We start from the raw sequence: 17330 nt of genomic DNA, 5'->3' as shown, positions 1-17330 counted from the left end.
ATTTAATTTATTTGATCACCTGCCCCTGCTCCTTAAGATATGTCGGCACGACGACACGGAAAATCAGAACCAGGATTTCCTAGCACAAAAGCACTATCCGCTGCAAAAAACAGGCAACCCGATTAGCCAACCATTTTCTGGAAGTGAATCACAAACCCACAGACTTCGAGTGGACAGTACTGGAACAACCATTGATTCCAACTCACATTACAGATGTGTCTAAACACCTATTTAAAATAGAACAAAAGTGGGTGTACAAACTTAACACTGACAAAGCGGGCCTTAATGAAGTCATCCCATGGATGTCACTATAATGCATCCTGAGATGATCTACCCTCATATACTGTATCATGAGAGCATCACTTAGAGAAAGATCGTAAAGGCGATGACGACACCGACTCCGGGTATCCTCTTCCTTACACCATCTAATGTATAACCTAGCCGACTCCCGATACAAACAACTAAGATTAACGTGTACAAGCATAAATGGCACAGAGTTAACTCTGATTTCCCTTTTAAAACATCACTCAGTTACTCTGACCTATTTTACAATTAACACCATTCTGTAGGAACACAATGTTGCAACTAATAAATACTACTAATAATAATAATAATAGTCAAACTACGTTCCCCATATAACCACATCAAGCGCTCACACATAAGTGCCGAAATTGCGGACACAGCGGACTACATTTCCCATCATGCTCTGTCGCGGGCGAGTGACGTCAATTCTAACCAATCACGCACTGCAAAGCACATAACAAAAAACGTCCACTTACGCGGCCCCAGCACCTCCCCATACAGCCCAGATGGCTGCAGAGTGTACCGACGGGCAGGTAAGCAAACGCGATACGAATAGAAGCGGGAAGGTGTTCTGTCTTCAGACCCTTAACTAACAAGTGCGCAAACAACTGCTAGAATGTTGCCAGGCGAGGAAAGGCACGTTCCTCTTGCGTTAGAGGTGAGTGAGAGGAGGTGTTTGAATTGGCTATAAGTAGCTGTTGAACGCAGAATTGTTTAACAATAAGTTGACAATATAAGATGACTTACACTAACTATGGTAATGTCGTTTTTATCTTTGTGTATTTTATCTATGTTGTCTGTGTCTTGATGACGTACCTCCTGGGACATCCCCTGCACAATTAGGAGGACTACCAGGTTTGAACAGGTGATATCTGTATGAAAAAAATACTTTTATATTTCACTATGGAGCAGTAGCAAAAGACATAGGTCCTGAATAAGCGGGAGATACCTTGGGATCTTTAAATTACCGCAGAAACATGTCGACCATTACATCGGGCCAGTGACTATTAGGTTTACTTACTGGCAATTTTGCACTGAATTGTTTTTAATTTTGGAAGTGGACGGCACCAGAATAGAATATTTTTGCGTTCACTATTCAATTTTATCATAGAGCACATTTTCTTCTGTTTTCACAATCCTTTCTTGCACTGCTTTCAGTTACTAATACCATTCCCCTTTAAGTCCTTAACTTTACAACAGTAGCCATTCCCACAATAGGTGGCAACAACAAAGATTCACCACTTTGGGAAGTGGTTCAAATGATGAAAGGGCAGCAAAGGGAGTGTAACTGATGGATATCTTCCCATACAGTGTGATATCCTGTTGTGTGCTCTACTAACACACTTGAAGTACACTTTGAGTCATCTCGACACATCCAGACAATCAGTTGACCCACAGTTATTCTTTTTGTAATGTAGCCCTTGATAGTGCCCAGAGCAGAGCCCTGCTGGGCAAGAGAAAGAAGGAAGAGAAGAACCTCAGAAAGAGGGGCAGAGAGAGGATCCACAGCCTTTGCTGTGCACCATGCCACAAATCTGTTCCACCTGCAGGCGTATACCGACTTAGTGGAGGGCCGCCTGGCCGCCAGAATGATATTACAGACTTCAGGAGGCAAGTCAAATGGCCTCAACTGTCACCACTCAATCTCCAAGCATGGAGGTGGAGACTGGACAGGTTCGGGTGGAGGACCGTCCCCTGCTGCTGCGATAGAAGGTCCTCCTGAAGAGGCAGACTAACCGGGGGATCGACTGACATACTGAGTAGCTCGGGATACCAGTACCTTCATGCCCAGTCCAGAGCCACGAGGATGACTTGGGCCCGGTCGCGTTTGATCTTCTTCAACAGTCTGGGCAGAAGTGGTATAGGCGGAAAGGCGTACAACAGACCGCAACTCCACTCGCGGGAAAAAGCGTCTCAGAGCGAGTGCCGCCTTGGAAATTCCAACGCGCAGAACTGATGACATTGCGCGTTCTCTTCGTTGGCGAATAGATATAACCAAGGCTCCCCCCACTGCTGAAAGAGGCCTTGCGCCACGTCCGAGTTCAGACGCCATTCGTGATCCATCATGCACCGACGGCTGAGTTTGTCCGCCCTGTCGTTCAGAGAACCTTCCAGGTGTTGAACCACCAGGGTCACGCCCTGATGTTCCAGCCATTGCCAGAGGCACAGAGCCTCCTGGCATAGGGTCCACAACCCCACCCTGCCCTGTTTGTTGCAGTACCACATGGCGGTGGTGTTGTCCGTGAACACCTGCACTACACTTCCTCGGACAGAGGGGAGGAATGCCTTCCGTGCAAGACGAATCGCCCGCAGCTCCAAAAGGTTAATATGGAGCCGGGACTCCGCCGGAGACCAGAGGCCTCTGATCTCCGCCTCTCCCATGTGGCCTCCCCAGACCTGGAGGTACGCGTCAGTCACAACTACATGCTCCGGTTGGGGAAGGGAAGAGGGATCTGCCGCTGACCTAATCGCGGTCCGTGAGCCACCACTGCAGCTGTCTCGCAGTGCCCTCCGAGATCAGGACATGGTCGAACAGGTTGCCCTGATGCTGGGCCCACTGAAACTTCAGGTCCCACTGCAGAGCCCGCATCCGCCAACGGGCTTGATGCACCAGAAGGATGCAGGAAGCCGTCAGCCCCAGAAGCCGCAGCGTCAACCTAACCGAGACTCGGGATAAAGGCTGAAAGGTCTGAATCAGAGCCTGAATATCCCGAACACGCTGCTCGGGGAGATAAACCCGAAAGTGCGCCGAGTCGAGAACCGGTCCGATGAAGAGGAGCCTTTGAGAGGGACACAGTTGTGACTTCGGCACGTTGATGGAGAACCCCTGCAGGTGCAGGAGATCAGCCATCGTCTGGAGGTGGCTGACGACTGTATGGGGCGAGCCCGCCTTCAACAACCAGTCGTCGAGGTAGGGGAAGACAAACCCCTAACTTGCGCAGATGAGCTGCGACCACCGCCATCACCTTCGTGAACACCCGTGGGGCGCTGGTCAGGCCGAAGGGGAGCACGGTAAACTGAAAGTGCTCGTGGCCTACCGTGAATCGCAGGTAGCGCTAGTGGGCCGGCAGGACGGGGATGTGGAAATAAGCGTCCTGCAAGTCCAACGCTACCATCCAGTCTCCTGGGTCCAGGGCAGCTAAGACCTGAGCCAGTGTCAGCATTTTGAACTTCTCTTTCCGGAGGAAGCCGTTGATGTTCCATAGATCCAAGATAGGGCGTAGGCCCCCTTTGCACTTCTTGGGTACCAGAAAGTAGTGGTAGTAGCAACCACACCCTACTTCTGGCCCAGGAACACGCTCGATGGCCCCCTTGGCCAAGAGGGCCGTAACTTTCTCCTGCAGAAGCCGCATATGATCCCCCGATACGCTGTGGTATTGCGGTGGCATGGCTTGAGGGGTCGCCTCAAAGGGGAGGGAGTAGCCCCTTCGGACGATTCACAGCACCCACCTGTCCGATGTGACAGTGCGCCAGTGTGAGTGGTGATGGCGAACCCTGCCCGCCACTGGCGTCACATGGGCCTAAAAGTACGGACTAGGAGGGTTTTGAGGCGGATGCTGCAGGGGAAGGTGTGGACTGGCCTCGCCGTTGTCCCCGACCGCCTCCATGGCAATTTCCACGGCCGCCACCGCGTTGTATGTTAGCCTGCGGTGCGTGGCTGGCAGCACGTGTGGGGGCGCCCCTTCCTTGGCCACGAAAGGAGTGAAAGACACCCGTTTGCTGGCGCGGGGCCAAGAGGCCCAAGAACTTGGCCGTAGCCCTGGAGTCCTTAAAGCGCTCAAGCGCATGGTCTGCCTTGTCGCCAAAGAGGCGACGGCCATCAAACGGCCTGTCCATCAGTGTATTCTGGACATCCGTTGAAAAGTTGGCGGACCTCAACCAGGCGTGGCGACGAATGGCAACCGGCGTTGCCATCGCTCTGCCCAGTGAGTCGGTGGTATCCAGCCCACACCGGATGGAGAAACGTGACGCATCTCGACCCTCCGCAAGGTCTTGGGCGACTTTAGCCTTGACCTCCGCCGGGCATTGTGGCAGCACATCCGCGACCATGTCCCACAGGGAGGGGGTGTAACGGCCCAAGAGGCATGCGGTGTTGTAAGAACGCAGTCCCAAACTAAGGGAGGAGAATATTTTCTTTCCATAATTCTCATACCTCTTGGATTCCCGATCAGGCGGAGCCGATGGGAATGCGGTCTGGGAATTAGAGGCCTGGATGACCAGGTTCTCAGGGGTGGGGTGGGTGGGTGGACAGGATTCAAGGGTCGCCCGGAGCCGGGCGGTGGCGTTTGGCCACGTTACTATCTACAGCCTGACCTGTAGCGGGCCTGGACCAAGTGCCCAAAAGAACGTCAGTTAAAGCCTCATTAAACGGCAGCAGAGTGTCAGTTGAGCTTGGCTGCGGTTTAAGGACCTCAGTGAGGAGATTAGTCCTCACGGCTGCGACGGGGAGCTCAAAGCCCAAGGCCTTGGCTGCCGTGTCAACACCACACTGAAGGTTGCCCACTCCTCCGTAGCCACGCTAGGTGGCGAGACAAAACCAGTGTCTGGCGAGGTGTCCAGACCACTGGCATCCCCAAGTCCACCAGTCCAGTCCTCCTGGTACAGACCCCTCCCAATACTCCTCCTCATCACCCATCTCCTGGTACTCAGGGTTGACAAATGATGGGGCCGGTTCATAGAAGCAGAACTCCCGTCAAAAGCGGCGCCGCTCCGGCGCTGGAACCGGGTCGAGGGAGGTATTGGGGACTGAGCTGGAGGTGACACCTGTGGCACCGGCACGGGTGAGGTATTCAGGTCGACCGGCGACGATCCGGAAGCGGATCCAGTGGGGCCCTGCGGCGCCGGTCCCAAAGGCCGAAGCACCCGCCGGCGTCCGGCCCGAAGCACCCGACCCGCTAGGACCCCCAGACGGGTCCGCTGGGGCCGAAGGTGCCGCGGAACCCGCCGGAGTAAGGGTCCTCATGGCCATGAGGAAGCGCTCTATCTCCTCCGGCGTCGCTTGCTGCCCAGGGACCGAAGGGTATTGGGCAGGTCGCGACACCCGCAACTCCGACGGACCCGCGTGGGCGGTGCCACCCGAACCCATGGCCGCATCGCGCGAGCGTCGGGGGGGAGTCAGAAGAGCGATGACGTCTCAGACTTCTTGTGCTTACCTGACGACGACTTCGAACCTGAGGAGTGATGTCGACTCCCGGAGATGTGATGGCTCCGCCCCCGCAATCGGTCCCTCGACCTCCATCCGGACCGGGACCTCTCACGGCACGGGGCTGACTGCCGGAGCTCGAGCCGCTTGCGGGACCGCTCCCGCCTAGCCTTCGAGGTTAAGGCCCGACATTCAGAGCAGGCCTTGTCGTCGTGATCGACGCCGAGACAGTGGAAGCACCGACGGTGAAGGTCGGTGACCGACATTAGTCGGTCGCAGTCCCCACAAGGCTTGAAACCTGGCATCCTATCGGCACCGATCGGAGTCGAAGACTATGAAAATGATCAAAAAGATCTCAAAAAGTTTAGTCAAAAAGTGACTACGGTACCATGTTTTCCGGATCTGCGCTGCTGGCACGGAAAAAAGAAGAACTGACTTCAGCACGCGGAGGCGGCGTCTAAGTATTCCGACGACGTCATCACGGCGCAAACGACGCAGACGTAGGACGCGGAGCCGCAGAGGATGCCTACCGACGCGCAAGGGTACTGCTACGCAAAAATTTCCGGATCCAGTCTGACGCCTGGGGATATTCTAAGTTAAGGAATCTATCACTAACGTGTCTCTTTCAGATACCAAGTTGCACACCAGGCTTGGCTTACCAGGGAGCATTGCAGCACAAGACACTTCCTTCGGAAGAAGATGAATGGCTGAGAACAGCTGACATAAATCCAAATAGAACCAAAGGATCAGTGCTCGCCTACGTTAAGGAAACCACAGATCTTGATATAAGCTAGGAAGGTTAAACTAAGATCTGCACAAAAAAGTTAACTTGTATGGACTTTCATACTATTACATCTACATTCACAGAATCAGTCTGACAGATAATCCGCTTATGTAGTGTTAAGTGTCAAACTGAATTTCACTGTTTTCTAAAGACAAAACAGTATGGGAAATGGCTCAAGCATGCTACTCAGGGCTTGAAGTGGTTAAACATTCTAATCTTAAGAATGTAGGACATGCATTTGGTTAAAGTCCAGATTTTATGTATAGATGTGACATGAGGGCCAGTAATTTAAACGTGCACCGAGACTATGACATGCAAGATAAACAATGAGAAATACATCTAACATAGAGTCCAAAAATGTGAACAGAAGCATACCCCCAGTAATAGTGGGTCATTTTAAAAACAAGCATTAGAAATGCAATAGGTCTCGCAGCATTAGAGTTAGTGCTTTTAGAATTGTTTATGGTTTTTTTTGTAAATCTTTAGCATGAGGTTGAGGGTGAGTGAGGGTGAGTGAGGGTGAGTGAGGGGTTGAGGGTGAGTGAGGATGAGGCTGAGGGGTTGAGGGTGAGGGTGAGTGAGGATGAGGCTGAGGGGTTGAGGGTGAGGGTGAGTGAGGATGAGGCTGAGGGGTTGAGGGTGAGGGTGAGTGAGGGGTTGAGGGTGAGGGGTTGAGGGTGAGGGGTTGAGGGTGAGGGGTTGAGGGTGGGTGAGGGGTTGAGGGTGAGTGAGGGGTTGAGGGTGAGTGAGGGGTTGAGGGTGAGGGTGAGGGTGAGGGTGAGTGAGGGTGAGTGAGGGTGAGTGAGGGTGAGTGAGGGTGAGTGAGGGTGAGTGAGGGTGAGTGAGGGTGAGTGAGGGTGAGTGAGGGTGAGTGAGGGTGAGTGAGGGTGAGTGAGGGTGAGTGAGGGTGAGTGAGGGTGAGTGAGGGTGAGTGAGGGTGAGTGAGGGTGAGTGAGGGTGAGTGAGGGTGAGTGAGGGTGAGGGAGGGTGAGGGAGGGTGAGGGAGGGTGAGGGAGGGTGAGTGAGGGTGAGGGAGGGTGAGGGTGAGTGAGGGTGAGTGAGGGTGAGGGTGAGTGAGGGTGAGGGTGAGTGAGGGTGGGTGAGTGTGAGTGAGGGTGAGTGGGGGTGAGTGTGAGGGATTGAGGGTGAGGGGTTGAGGGTGAGTGAGGGTGAGGGGTTGAGGGTGAGTGAGGGTGAGGGAGGGTGAGGGGTTGAGGGTGAGGGGTTGAGGGTGAGTGGGGGTGAGTGAGTGGGTGAGGGTGAGGGTGAGGGGTTGAGGGTGAGTAAGGGTGAAGGTGGGTGAGGGTGAGTGAGGGTGAGTGAGGGTGGGTGAGTGTGAGTGAGGGTGAGTGAGAGTGAGAGTGAGGGTGAGGGTGAGTGAGGGTGAGTGAGGGTGAGTGAGGGTGAGTGAGGGTGAGTGAGGGTGAGTGAGGGTGAGTGAGGGTGAGTGAGGGTGAGTGAGGGTGAGTGAGGGTGAGTGAGTGGGTGAGTGAGAGTGAGGGTGAGTGAGAGTGAGGGTGAGTGAGAGTGAGGGTGAGTGAGAGTGAGGGTGAGTGAGAGTGAGGGTGAGTGAGAGTGAGGGTGAGTGAGAGTGAGGGTGAGTGAGAGTGAGGGTGAGTGAGAGTGAGGGTGAGTGAGAGTGAGGGTGAGTGAGAGTGAGAGTGAGGGTGAGTGAGAGTGAGAGTGAGAGTGAGAGTGAGAGTGAGGGTGAGTGAGAGTGTGGGTGAGGGTGAGGGTGAGGGTGAGGGTGAGGGTGAGGGTGAGTGAGGGTGAGGGTGAGTGAGGGTGAGTGAGTGAGAGTGAGTGAGGGTGAGTGAGGGTGAGTGAGGGTGAGTGAGGGTGAGTGAGGGTGAGTGAGGGTGAGTGAGGGTGAGTGAGGGTGAGGGTGAGTGAGAGTGAGAGTGAGAGTGAGGGTGAGGGTGAGTGAGAGTGAGGGTGAGTGAGAGTGAGGGTGAGTGAGAGTGAGGGTGAGTGAGAGTGAGTGAGAGTGAGGGTGAGTGAGAGTGAGGGTGAGTGAGAGTGAGTGAGAGTGAGTGAGGGTGAGTGAGGGTGAGTGAGGGTGAGTGAGGGTGAGTGAGGGTGAGGGTGAGTGAGAGTGAGGGTGAGTGTGAGTGAGGGTGAGTGAGTGTGAGTGAGGGTGAGTGAGAGTGAGAGGGTGAGTGAGAGTGAGGGTGAGTGAGAGTGAGGGTGAGTGAGAGTGAGGGTGAGTGAGAGTGAGAGTGAGGGTGAGTGAGAGTGAGAGTGAGAGTGAGAGTGAGAGTGAGGGTGAGTGAGAGTGAGGGTGAGTGAGAGTGAGTGAGAGTGAGGGTGAGTGAGAGTGAGTGAGAGTGAGTGAGAGTGAGTGAGAGTGAGTGAGAGTGAGAGGGTGAGTGAGAGTGAGGGTGAGTGAGAGTGAGGGTGAGTGAGAGTGAGGGTGAGTGAGAGTGAGAGTGAGGGTGAGTGAGAGTGAGAGTGAGGGTGAGTGAGAGTGAGGGTGAGTGAGAGTGAGGGTGAGTGAGAGTGAGTGAGAGTGAGGGTGAGTGAGAGTGAGTGAGAGTGAGTGAGAGTGAGTGAGAGTGAGTGAGAGTGAGTGAGAGTGAGTGAGGGTGAGTGAGGGTGAGGGTGGGTGAGGGTGGGTGAGGGTGAGTGAGGGAGGGTGAGGGTGAGTGAGGGAGGGTGAGGGTGAGTGAGGGTGAGTGAGGGTGAGGGTGAGTGAGGGGTTGATGTTGAGGGGTTGAGGGTGAGTGAGGGTGAGTGAGGGTGAGTGAGGGTGAGTGAGGGTGAGTGAGGGTGAGTGAGGGTGAGTGAGGGTGAGTGAGGGTGGGTGAGGGTGGGTGAGGGTGAGTTAGGGTGAGGGGTTGAGGGTGAGTGAGGGTGAGGGGTTGAGGGTGAGTGAGGATGAGGGGTTGAGGGTGAGTGAGGATGAGGGGTTGAGGATGAGTGAGGGTGAGGGGTTGAGGGTGAGTGAGAGTGAGGGTGAGGGTGAGTGAGGGGTTGAGGGTGAGGGGTTGAGGGTGAGTGAGGGTGAGTGAGGGGTTGAGGGTGAGTGAGGGGTTGAGGGTGAGTGAGGGTGAGGGGTTGAGGGTGAGTGAGGGTGAGGGGGAGTGCGGAAGCAGCACGGAGGGCAGGGAAGGGCGGAAGCAACTTGGAGGGCAGGGAAGGGCGGAAGCAACAGGGAGGGCAGGGAAGAGCGGAAACAGGGAGGGCAGGGAAGGGCGGAAGCAACAGGGAGGGCAGGGAAGCGCTGAAGCAACACTGAGGGCAGGGAAGGGCTGAAACAAAACGGAGGGCAGGGAAGGGCTATTTTGTATTTTATTGTAAATATGCGGACACAGAGGGATGGAGCTAGCCTTGCGCGAAGATGGCTGCGCTCTAGGCAAGCTCCTTTGGCTGCCACCTAATGAACAGCAATATGCTGCGGTAAACAAAATAATTAGAATTTAGAGAAGCTGACCTGTGCTTCGTAGGGGATTGAGGTCCCCCGCTAAAAGGTCTTATACTAAGAAAAATGTCCAGAAGGAAAAGAGAGGAATGGTGGTAGCTGCGTTGTCAAAACTTTGTAAACAGCATTGGGTGCAGGGTGGATTCCAACATGGCGGCAAAGTGTCCCATAACAGAAAACAGGTCAGCGTTCTAGCCCAATTGGAAGATTCATGTGATACCGGTGAGGCGCGCTGAGAGCTGCGCACTTCACCTGAACATTTTGAGGAATAGGAGGTGTTCCTTCACGTCGCGTTTCGATAGGGAAATAAGAAAAACGCGTCGCAAGATTTGAGCTCATGCGCAGTTGAACAGAATATCTTCTAGAGTTTACCAGAGTCTACCAGAGAAATATTTATCAAGTATTCTACGAGTATCAAAGTAAACAAAATAATTAGAATTTAGAGAAGCTGACCTGTGCTTCGTAGGGGATTGAGCACACAAAATAGGCTTGCCACCGTACATGTGAAGCAGGCGTTGTCCCGCGGCCTAGATGGAAGCGGCAAGGACCGCCCTGCAGAGGATGTGGGAGGACGCTGGCTGTGAGCTGCTCCTGTGCAGGCGGGCACTCTGTGGAGCCGGTCAGCGCCTGTGACGCTGTGCTCTGCAGCTGGAGGACGGGCGGCACCGAGGGAGCTGCGACCGGCCTGTGGGAATGACTGGCAGGATCAGTGTGCCTGCAGCCCGGTAGATGAGCATGGCTCGCGGCGGACTGAGACGTAGTCTTGCTGTAGGCTGCGACACGGCGGGAAGGGGAGGGGGCGGAGCGGGTGAGCTGCGCGAGGGACGCAAACCGCATGGAGTCTTACCGGGGGAGGGGGGGTGGGCTTGGAGGACGGAGGGTTAGCCTTAGTGTTAGGAAAGACGAGTGATGTGACCGTTGCGGCGATGTTACACAGAAGGAAGTTAGACGGCGTTAGACGGAAGGAAGAGAGGGGAGGGGGAGGAGAAATGCGACACGGCAGGAGGGGGCGGAGCGGGTAAACAAAGACGGACGTGCACGCGCACGCGCTTTTAAGGTCAATGCGCATGCGCATTGACCTTAAAAGTCACGGGCACTGCAAGGAATCGCCACGATTCCTTGCAGTGTAGATAAAGAGTGGATAAGTCGCAATACTCTCGCTTGCTCGATGCGCATGCACATCGACAGGCGAGACCTAATAAAAGAGCGGTGAGAAAGGGCTAAGCATACACTGGCATAACGGATGTACATGATCTGTCGTCTTGCTACCTGCAGCTGTGGCAAAGTTCCAGTACCAAAACCAAGAATCATCCATAACAAAAACTTAAGGCGTGGGAAGCAGCTCACAAACATCCACCTCAACTCTACCCTCGGAATTATCCTCAGGTAAAGGACTTCCCTAATCAACAAACTGAAATGAACAGCTCTATTACAGAAGCACAAAATGTTTGGATGGCTCTACATACCTGATGATGGTGTGTATCGTCCAGTGTTTTGAAGACCATGGCTACCATTCCATTTGCTCTAAGGTGCATTCGGAAACTAGGCATAGCACACTTTGTAGCCAAACTAATGACGCTGTGGAAAAAAAAAAACAGTTTTATCACTATAGCCATGCTATCCATACGGATGTTTCATTATGCAATGTATGAAAGATAGAAAATATGAAAAAGTGATTACTGCAATGGCCAGAGGTGTCCCATGAGGAGGGATGGTGCATGCAAATCTACAGCACCACAAGTCAGAACAGATACTTGCAGGTTATGTAAAATTTTAATTCGAGGCATGTGTGGCTGCAGATACTCATTCTATACATAGAGTGTAAAGCAGTTGCTACTAGAATAGAGGGGACTAGCCTGTGGGTGTTACAGAGGACTAAAACAGAGAACAACATGACCAACGTTGGCTTGTTGACAAAATAGCACATCCACAAAGTAGTGTTTCGTGAAGATGGGTAGTGTGGACCATGTAGCTGCTTTACGGATGGCAGCTATGGAAAAATTGCATAGGAAGGCCAAGGCGTCCCCTATTCTCCTTGTGGAATGGGCTCAAGGTGTAAAAGGCAAAACCTAAAACCATTTTGGGTTTCGCAAAGCATGCTTTGAAACATTTGACTATCCGTCTAGTCATGCTGTTGTGTTCTATTTAGGACCCCGATCAATATCATGACCTCATGGCCCTATACGGCTATAATCAATAGATATCCCTATAATGGCATAAATGATCAGAGCCATATTTCAGTAACTCGTCTCTGCAGCTCATTACAGTACATGACACAGCAGAAGCCGCTTCCTTAGATTCCTAGATAACACACCGAGTTCTTTCGACAGCTCAAACCTCCAGCAACCTGGGAAAGCCCCGCTTGCTTTGTTTTGATTAGTAATAGAACTCTAACGAGCACTGTAAGAACGACCAGTTCTTAGTGACCTCTTTATTGACGTCTTATGTCCAAAAACTTACGTCAAACTCGGCACCTTTCAGGTATAAATAATACTGATGTTGCCTTAAGCAAACACGACTGTGGTGGTGAATACTGGAGAAGAACAGCTGTCCCCTGCAGAAAGCCCAGCAGATGCGAGATGCCCACGGACGCTGCCCCTCCTCCTTGACGCGCTGAGAAAGACGCTGTCTTTTCTCCTGCCGAGAAAATCCAGCTCCGGCGTTTCCTACCCTTGCGGGTGACTGGGATATCGAGTCCTGAGAGGAGATACCAGACCTCCTGCATTCTATTCCAGAGGTACGGTGCTGACTAAACCCTTGGAGAGAATTCTTGAAGCAAACCCTTGGCAAAACTAAACTTGCTACTTACTTACTCCCTCCCTCGTATTAGGCTTAGGTCCGAAACATTGGGGTAGGCGTAGTTAGAAGCACCAGTTGAGTACGTTAGCCAAATGTATATATGTATATATATATATTTTATTCATTTTAACCATCTTATGGCTAAGAAACCATATCCATGCTTTTACAGTATTATTTCGTGATACTCCTTTTACTGTACGCACTTTTTATAATAACAAGTCTTGCAATTGTGGCAATTTATTTCTCTTGCATGAGAAGGAAGACTGCTCAATAAATAATATCTTTTATTGAAAACGCCCGTCTCTCTATTCTCTGCATACTGGTGAAAGTAAATCTGCACAACTGACTGAGTGAAATAGCTGTATTGTTTCACACAACTCTAGAGATTGACTCTTATTCTGAGGAGCAAAGTTGTCATGTTAATGCAGTTGTTGGAAAACTGAATCCCTTCTTATCTGAGCCAAAGAAGCTGATCACTTCCTATTCAGTCAAGAAAGTTTCCAGTGACGTCTGAGCTAGCTGGTACAAACCCAATTAAGTCTAACATAGTCAGAGACCTAGGAGACCGCACTCCTACGTCTACACTGCTGTTTGTTATTCCAATGCGCAGGGCCTATAGGGAAAATAGGAACTACACTACATGGCGCCCAACGTTTGGTAAGGCGATAAAACTAACGCAAGACGTTAGAGTAACTCAGTCGTGCTTTTTCACACAGACCCTTTCTCCCGTAAATAATCCAATAGACGTCTGGAGTGGGTGAAAGGTTAAAATCCGCCTAAACTTAGTAGGAAGAGATTGCTATGTAAAGCTTCTGGTTTATTCAACGTTGAAGGATACAGTGTTTCAGAATATTGTGCACCTAATCTTTGTCTCCTTGGAGACCTGCTCTGCAAAACTTTAATTTATACAATATCAGTAGAAAACAACGGGACCGCTGAAGCAGCAGTAGATGCCGATGTTACAGGAATTAATGAACCGGGTGCAAAGTTCATCCCGGCAAACATAAGAAAAACTATAACGTTAAAACTTATAGAAAACGGACTGACCTCACGAGGTGGTACCGTCATTTTCGTGATAGAGGTACACGAATATCGGCAGAAAGAGGTATTCTATTCATGGATAAACTTTCCAGCGGCAAACGCTACGACACACAAATTCCACTATTACAAAATAGAGGATCCACCGGATGAATACGCTCCTTTCGAGGAGATTGAAATCCCATTAAATTCCAAGAGCACCTGCTCTGGTTTAAAGGCGCCCTAAAACACAATGATCACATTACCAGGCTCGGTCCACTAGGTAGACCAGGAGCAACGTGTCCGGTTCTAGCCAGCTACACACCACATCCAGACATTGAAAAAATGTCAAAAGAAGAGCGGTTAGCACAGCTAAAAGCATTAATTAAAATACATAGACAGTTAGTCCAATATGTAATATGGACTGCAACAGTCCAAACATCTGTTAATGTTCCACAGCAGACCCCTCATCAGGGGAACAAAAATAAAATTACACCACAGAACATACAATCATGTGTTGGAAAAACACCCATACAACGGGAACAAATCCCTTTCTGGTTAGCACAGAAAATTACTCAAATAGAGGCAGTATTCCCCGAATACTACCCCTATTGAGAAACACAGAATTCTGACCATCTGCCTTCCAATGGGGGTCGCACCACACGTGGAGGACTGACACTTGGGGTACAGTCTTTGCTTCCATTTACACAAAAACACATGGTGTTCCGTCCATGGCGGTAATACCAGATGTGCTAAAACAAATTCAGAATGAATACGGTCCAGAACCTGCTTTAACTCTTGGTATGAAATTACTGAAAGACTTCAAGCAGGTCTCGGCTATATTACTAGCCAACATAAAAAGAGAAGCAGCATCTGTGGCAATCCGCCAGAAATTGAAAGAAACCGATATAACAGATCAACCAATTGAGCTCGCCAGAATCATAGAAAAATGCTATGAGGAACTAGGAAGAGATAGTTTAGGTGGGAAACCAGTAAAACCCCAACTACTCGAAAATCCTGAAAAATTGTTTATTAAAAATATTCAAAATACTCCAAACAAAAATTGGGACGGAAATAAACAGTCCACTCCCAAAGAAAAAGTTTTCCAGCCCTGAGGAAGGTCTCCTCGGCGGAGGGAAAGAACTCCGACTAGAGAACACCAGTCTCCCCAGAGGGAACACTCTGAAAAAAGATACAACCTTAGAAATAGGGATAAATTGAAAAAACCTGATAGATATCAAAGTATTGATAGACGTCCCTCTCGATCTTTTTCGCAGAAATCGGAAAGAAGAGGACGGTCAGACCCAGGAGAGCACACCAAGTCCAAAGACAAGGAACCTGCTCAAAGTAAAAATTTACAATTTCCAAGAAAGAAGGTAGCCAGTATTAGAGTAATCGAACATGCCGAGAATACTGAGGACACCGCTGAAAAACGGAGAGTGGGCACAGACAATGCTAGACAGTGCAGCAGAAATCAGCATAGCCCGCAAGATCCTGATGAGTCATCTGGAGACAGTGGACACGAATGAATACATTCAAGTAGAAACTGCAGACACCAGAGTTAGCGAACCTCATAAGATATACGAAATAACACTGCGTATAGAGGGAGATAAGACTAGGAAAATAAGGGGTCTATTTTGGGATAATCTCTCAAAAGGCTATGACATCCTGTTAGCTGAGAAAGATTGGCCCCCGGAGTTTGTCAGGGAGTGCCCTCGTGGCGAAGAAATGATTATGCCTGCCTTCTCATATCACATTCCAATTCACACTAAATATGTATATGCAAGGAAATGGGCAGTAGCCCAAGCACCAGCATTATATAAAAATCATGTAGGATGGGTTGAGGACTCTCCTCCTCACAAAATCCAGTTAAAAAGTCAACCTACTGCACAGAGGCAGTATCCAATTAAGCAAGAAGCTAAAAAACAGGTCAGGGAGATTTTAGATCAACTTGAATACCAGGGGGTGATTGAAACACGCACCTCTCAAATGAACAATCCTTTGTTTCCTGTCTCCAAACCAGAAGATTCATATCATCTAGTCCTGGATTACAGACACCTTAACTCGTGTTGCAAAACCTTTGCGGTACAGAACTCGCACAGTGCGGCACTGATGAATAACATAATTCGGAAAAATACAAAACATTACACATATCTAATGGGTTCTTTTGTCAAAATATTGCACCAGAAAGAAGGTACTTGACCGCTTTCTCAATAATGGGGTCACAGAAAAATTTCAGTAGGCTCCCACAGGGATTATTTTCAGCCAGAGTAACAGAGTTACTACAAATATATGATGATGAGGCATTATCTTATGTCGATGGCATTATCTTATGTCGATGGCATTATCTCACAGATGACGACTTGGATACTCACTTGAAAAGGGTGAACACCATAATACTTGGGTTCGCAGCAGAGAGTTACAAATTCAACTTTAAAAAGTCTCTTATAGCCCATCTAACAGTACTATTTTTAGGTTACGAATTATCAAGTGAAGGAAAAAGCCTGGCGGACAACTTCTTAGAGAAGTGCGCTGTACTCCAAGCACCAAAAACGCTGAAGAACTTACAATCGATTCTAGGCTTCCTGAATTTCGGAAGAACTTACATACTAAACTATGCAGATAGGATTAAACCTCTCTACAAATTAATTAAACCTGATTTTAAACCAATCAACTGGACTCAAACACAGAAATTTTGAGATCCCTGCAAACAGACATGTTAGCAAAAACAAAATTAGAAACACGTGACAATACACGCAACCTTGTAATCCGAGTCATCCCAGGAAGATGCGGATTCACGTACCTAACCTCTAATGAGGGAGAAACGGTACCAATAGCTTACAAATCTCATTTGTACACACAAGCAGAAAAAACATTCAGTCTCACAGAAAATGCTGTAACGGCAGTGCAAACTGCTATAGCGAAAGAAAGAGAATTAGCACAAGGTAAAAGGATCACTGTTCTCAAAGCGGAATCCGCCTTCGAGGCACTATTTAGCCCAGTAAACCTGCCTACAGTATCGCTGGATTCGAAATGGATACAGTGGGAAAATTCTCTTGCGGCATAAGACGTGAAATACTATTTCGCCCCGCACATGAAGAAACTGAATAATTTAAATTATGAAAAAGAATATCCTCTACCAATCGAAATTCTCTCTCTCCAACAGTACTCCTGTATAATCTATACAGACAGATTTGTACAACATTACAATGTAGAAAATAAACCCTACGATGCAGCCTGCGCGATTGCTAAAGGTCGCTGGCTCTGCGGTAAATTCAGACCGAAAATAACAAACTGAATCACTGAGAAAATATTCAGCTCAGCGAGCTGAAATCAGATCTTTAAAGATGGCGCTTGAAAATGCCGAACGTGAATTCCCGACACTAATCGTGTGCGATTCGCATTTTTGCATCAACTCTTACAATAATGATTTGCAGAACTGGGTTCAAGATGATTACAAAGATGACACAGGTGCCACAGTTAAGCATAAGATGCTTTGGAAACAAGTAGTTCTTTTACAGAAAGAACTACAAAAGACTCACGTGATACACACTCCGAGTCATGAACGTGATGGCGTTCACGTTGCAGGGAATTCATTGGCTAATGCAGCCACAGCGGAAGCAACTAAACCGGCTTCCGTAGCCACAAAAAAGCGTTCAGGAAAATACATAGACGGGGAAACCATGCTGGCCGTAAAAACGTCCTTAAAAGGCGACTGTGCAGCACTACCCGGGAACTATCCACTCAATTATGCATACGTAATTGATGCAAACTCCGTTCCTTTTGCTCGAATCCCTGGAGTGGGGGATAGGGTAATTCCTAACACGAAACAGAGAATCTTTTTAATAGCAGACGCACACATG

General features: G+C 49.8%; 1 protein-coding gene across 2 annotated transcripts in view; it reads right to left on the bottom strand.

Moving 5' to 3' along the window:
- The window catches only part of WAPL (WAPL cohesin release factor), a 1140053-nt gene that overhangs the window by 768800 nt on the left and 353923 nt on the right, over positions 1-17330 (bottom strand). For both annotated transcript variants that reach the window (XM_086922027.1, XM_086922028.1), the window contains exon 8: positions 11118-11229. In XM_086922027.1, the coding sequence (XP_086778153.1) occupies positions 11118-11229 (112 nt within the window). The remainder of the gene's footprint in view (positions 1-11117; positions 11230-17330) is intronic.

The sequence above is a fragment of the Lissotriton vulgaris genome, chromosome 5 (genome assembly GCF_964263255.1).
Source record: "Lissotriton vulgaris chromosome 5, aLisVul1.2, whole genome shotgun sequence".
NCBI lineage: Eukaryota > Metazoa > Chordata > Amphibia > Caudata > Salamandridae > Lissotriton > Lissotriton vulgaris.
The sequence above is the reverse complement of the archived record's forward strand: the minus strand, read 5'-3'. Positions and strand labels throughout refer to the sequence as shown.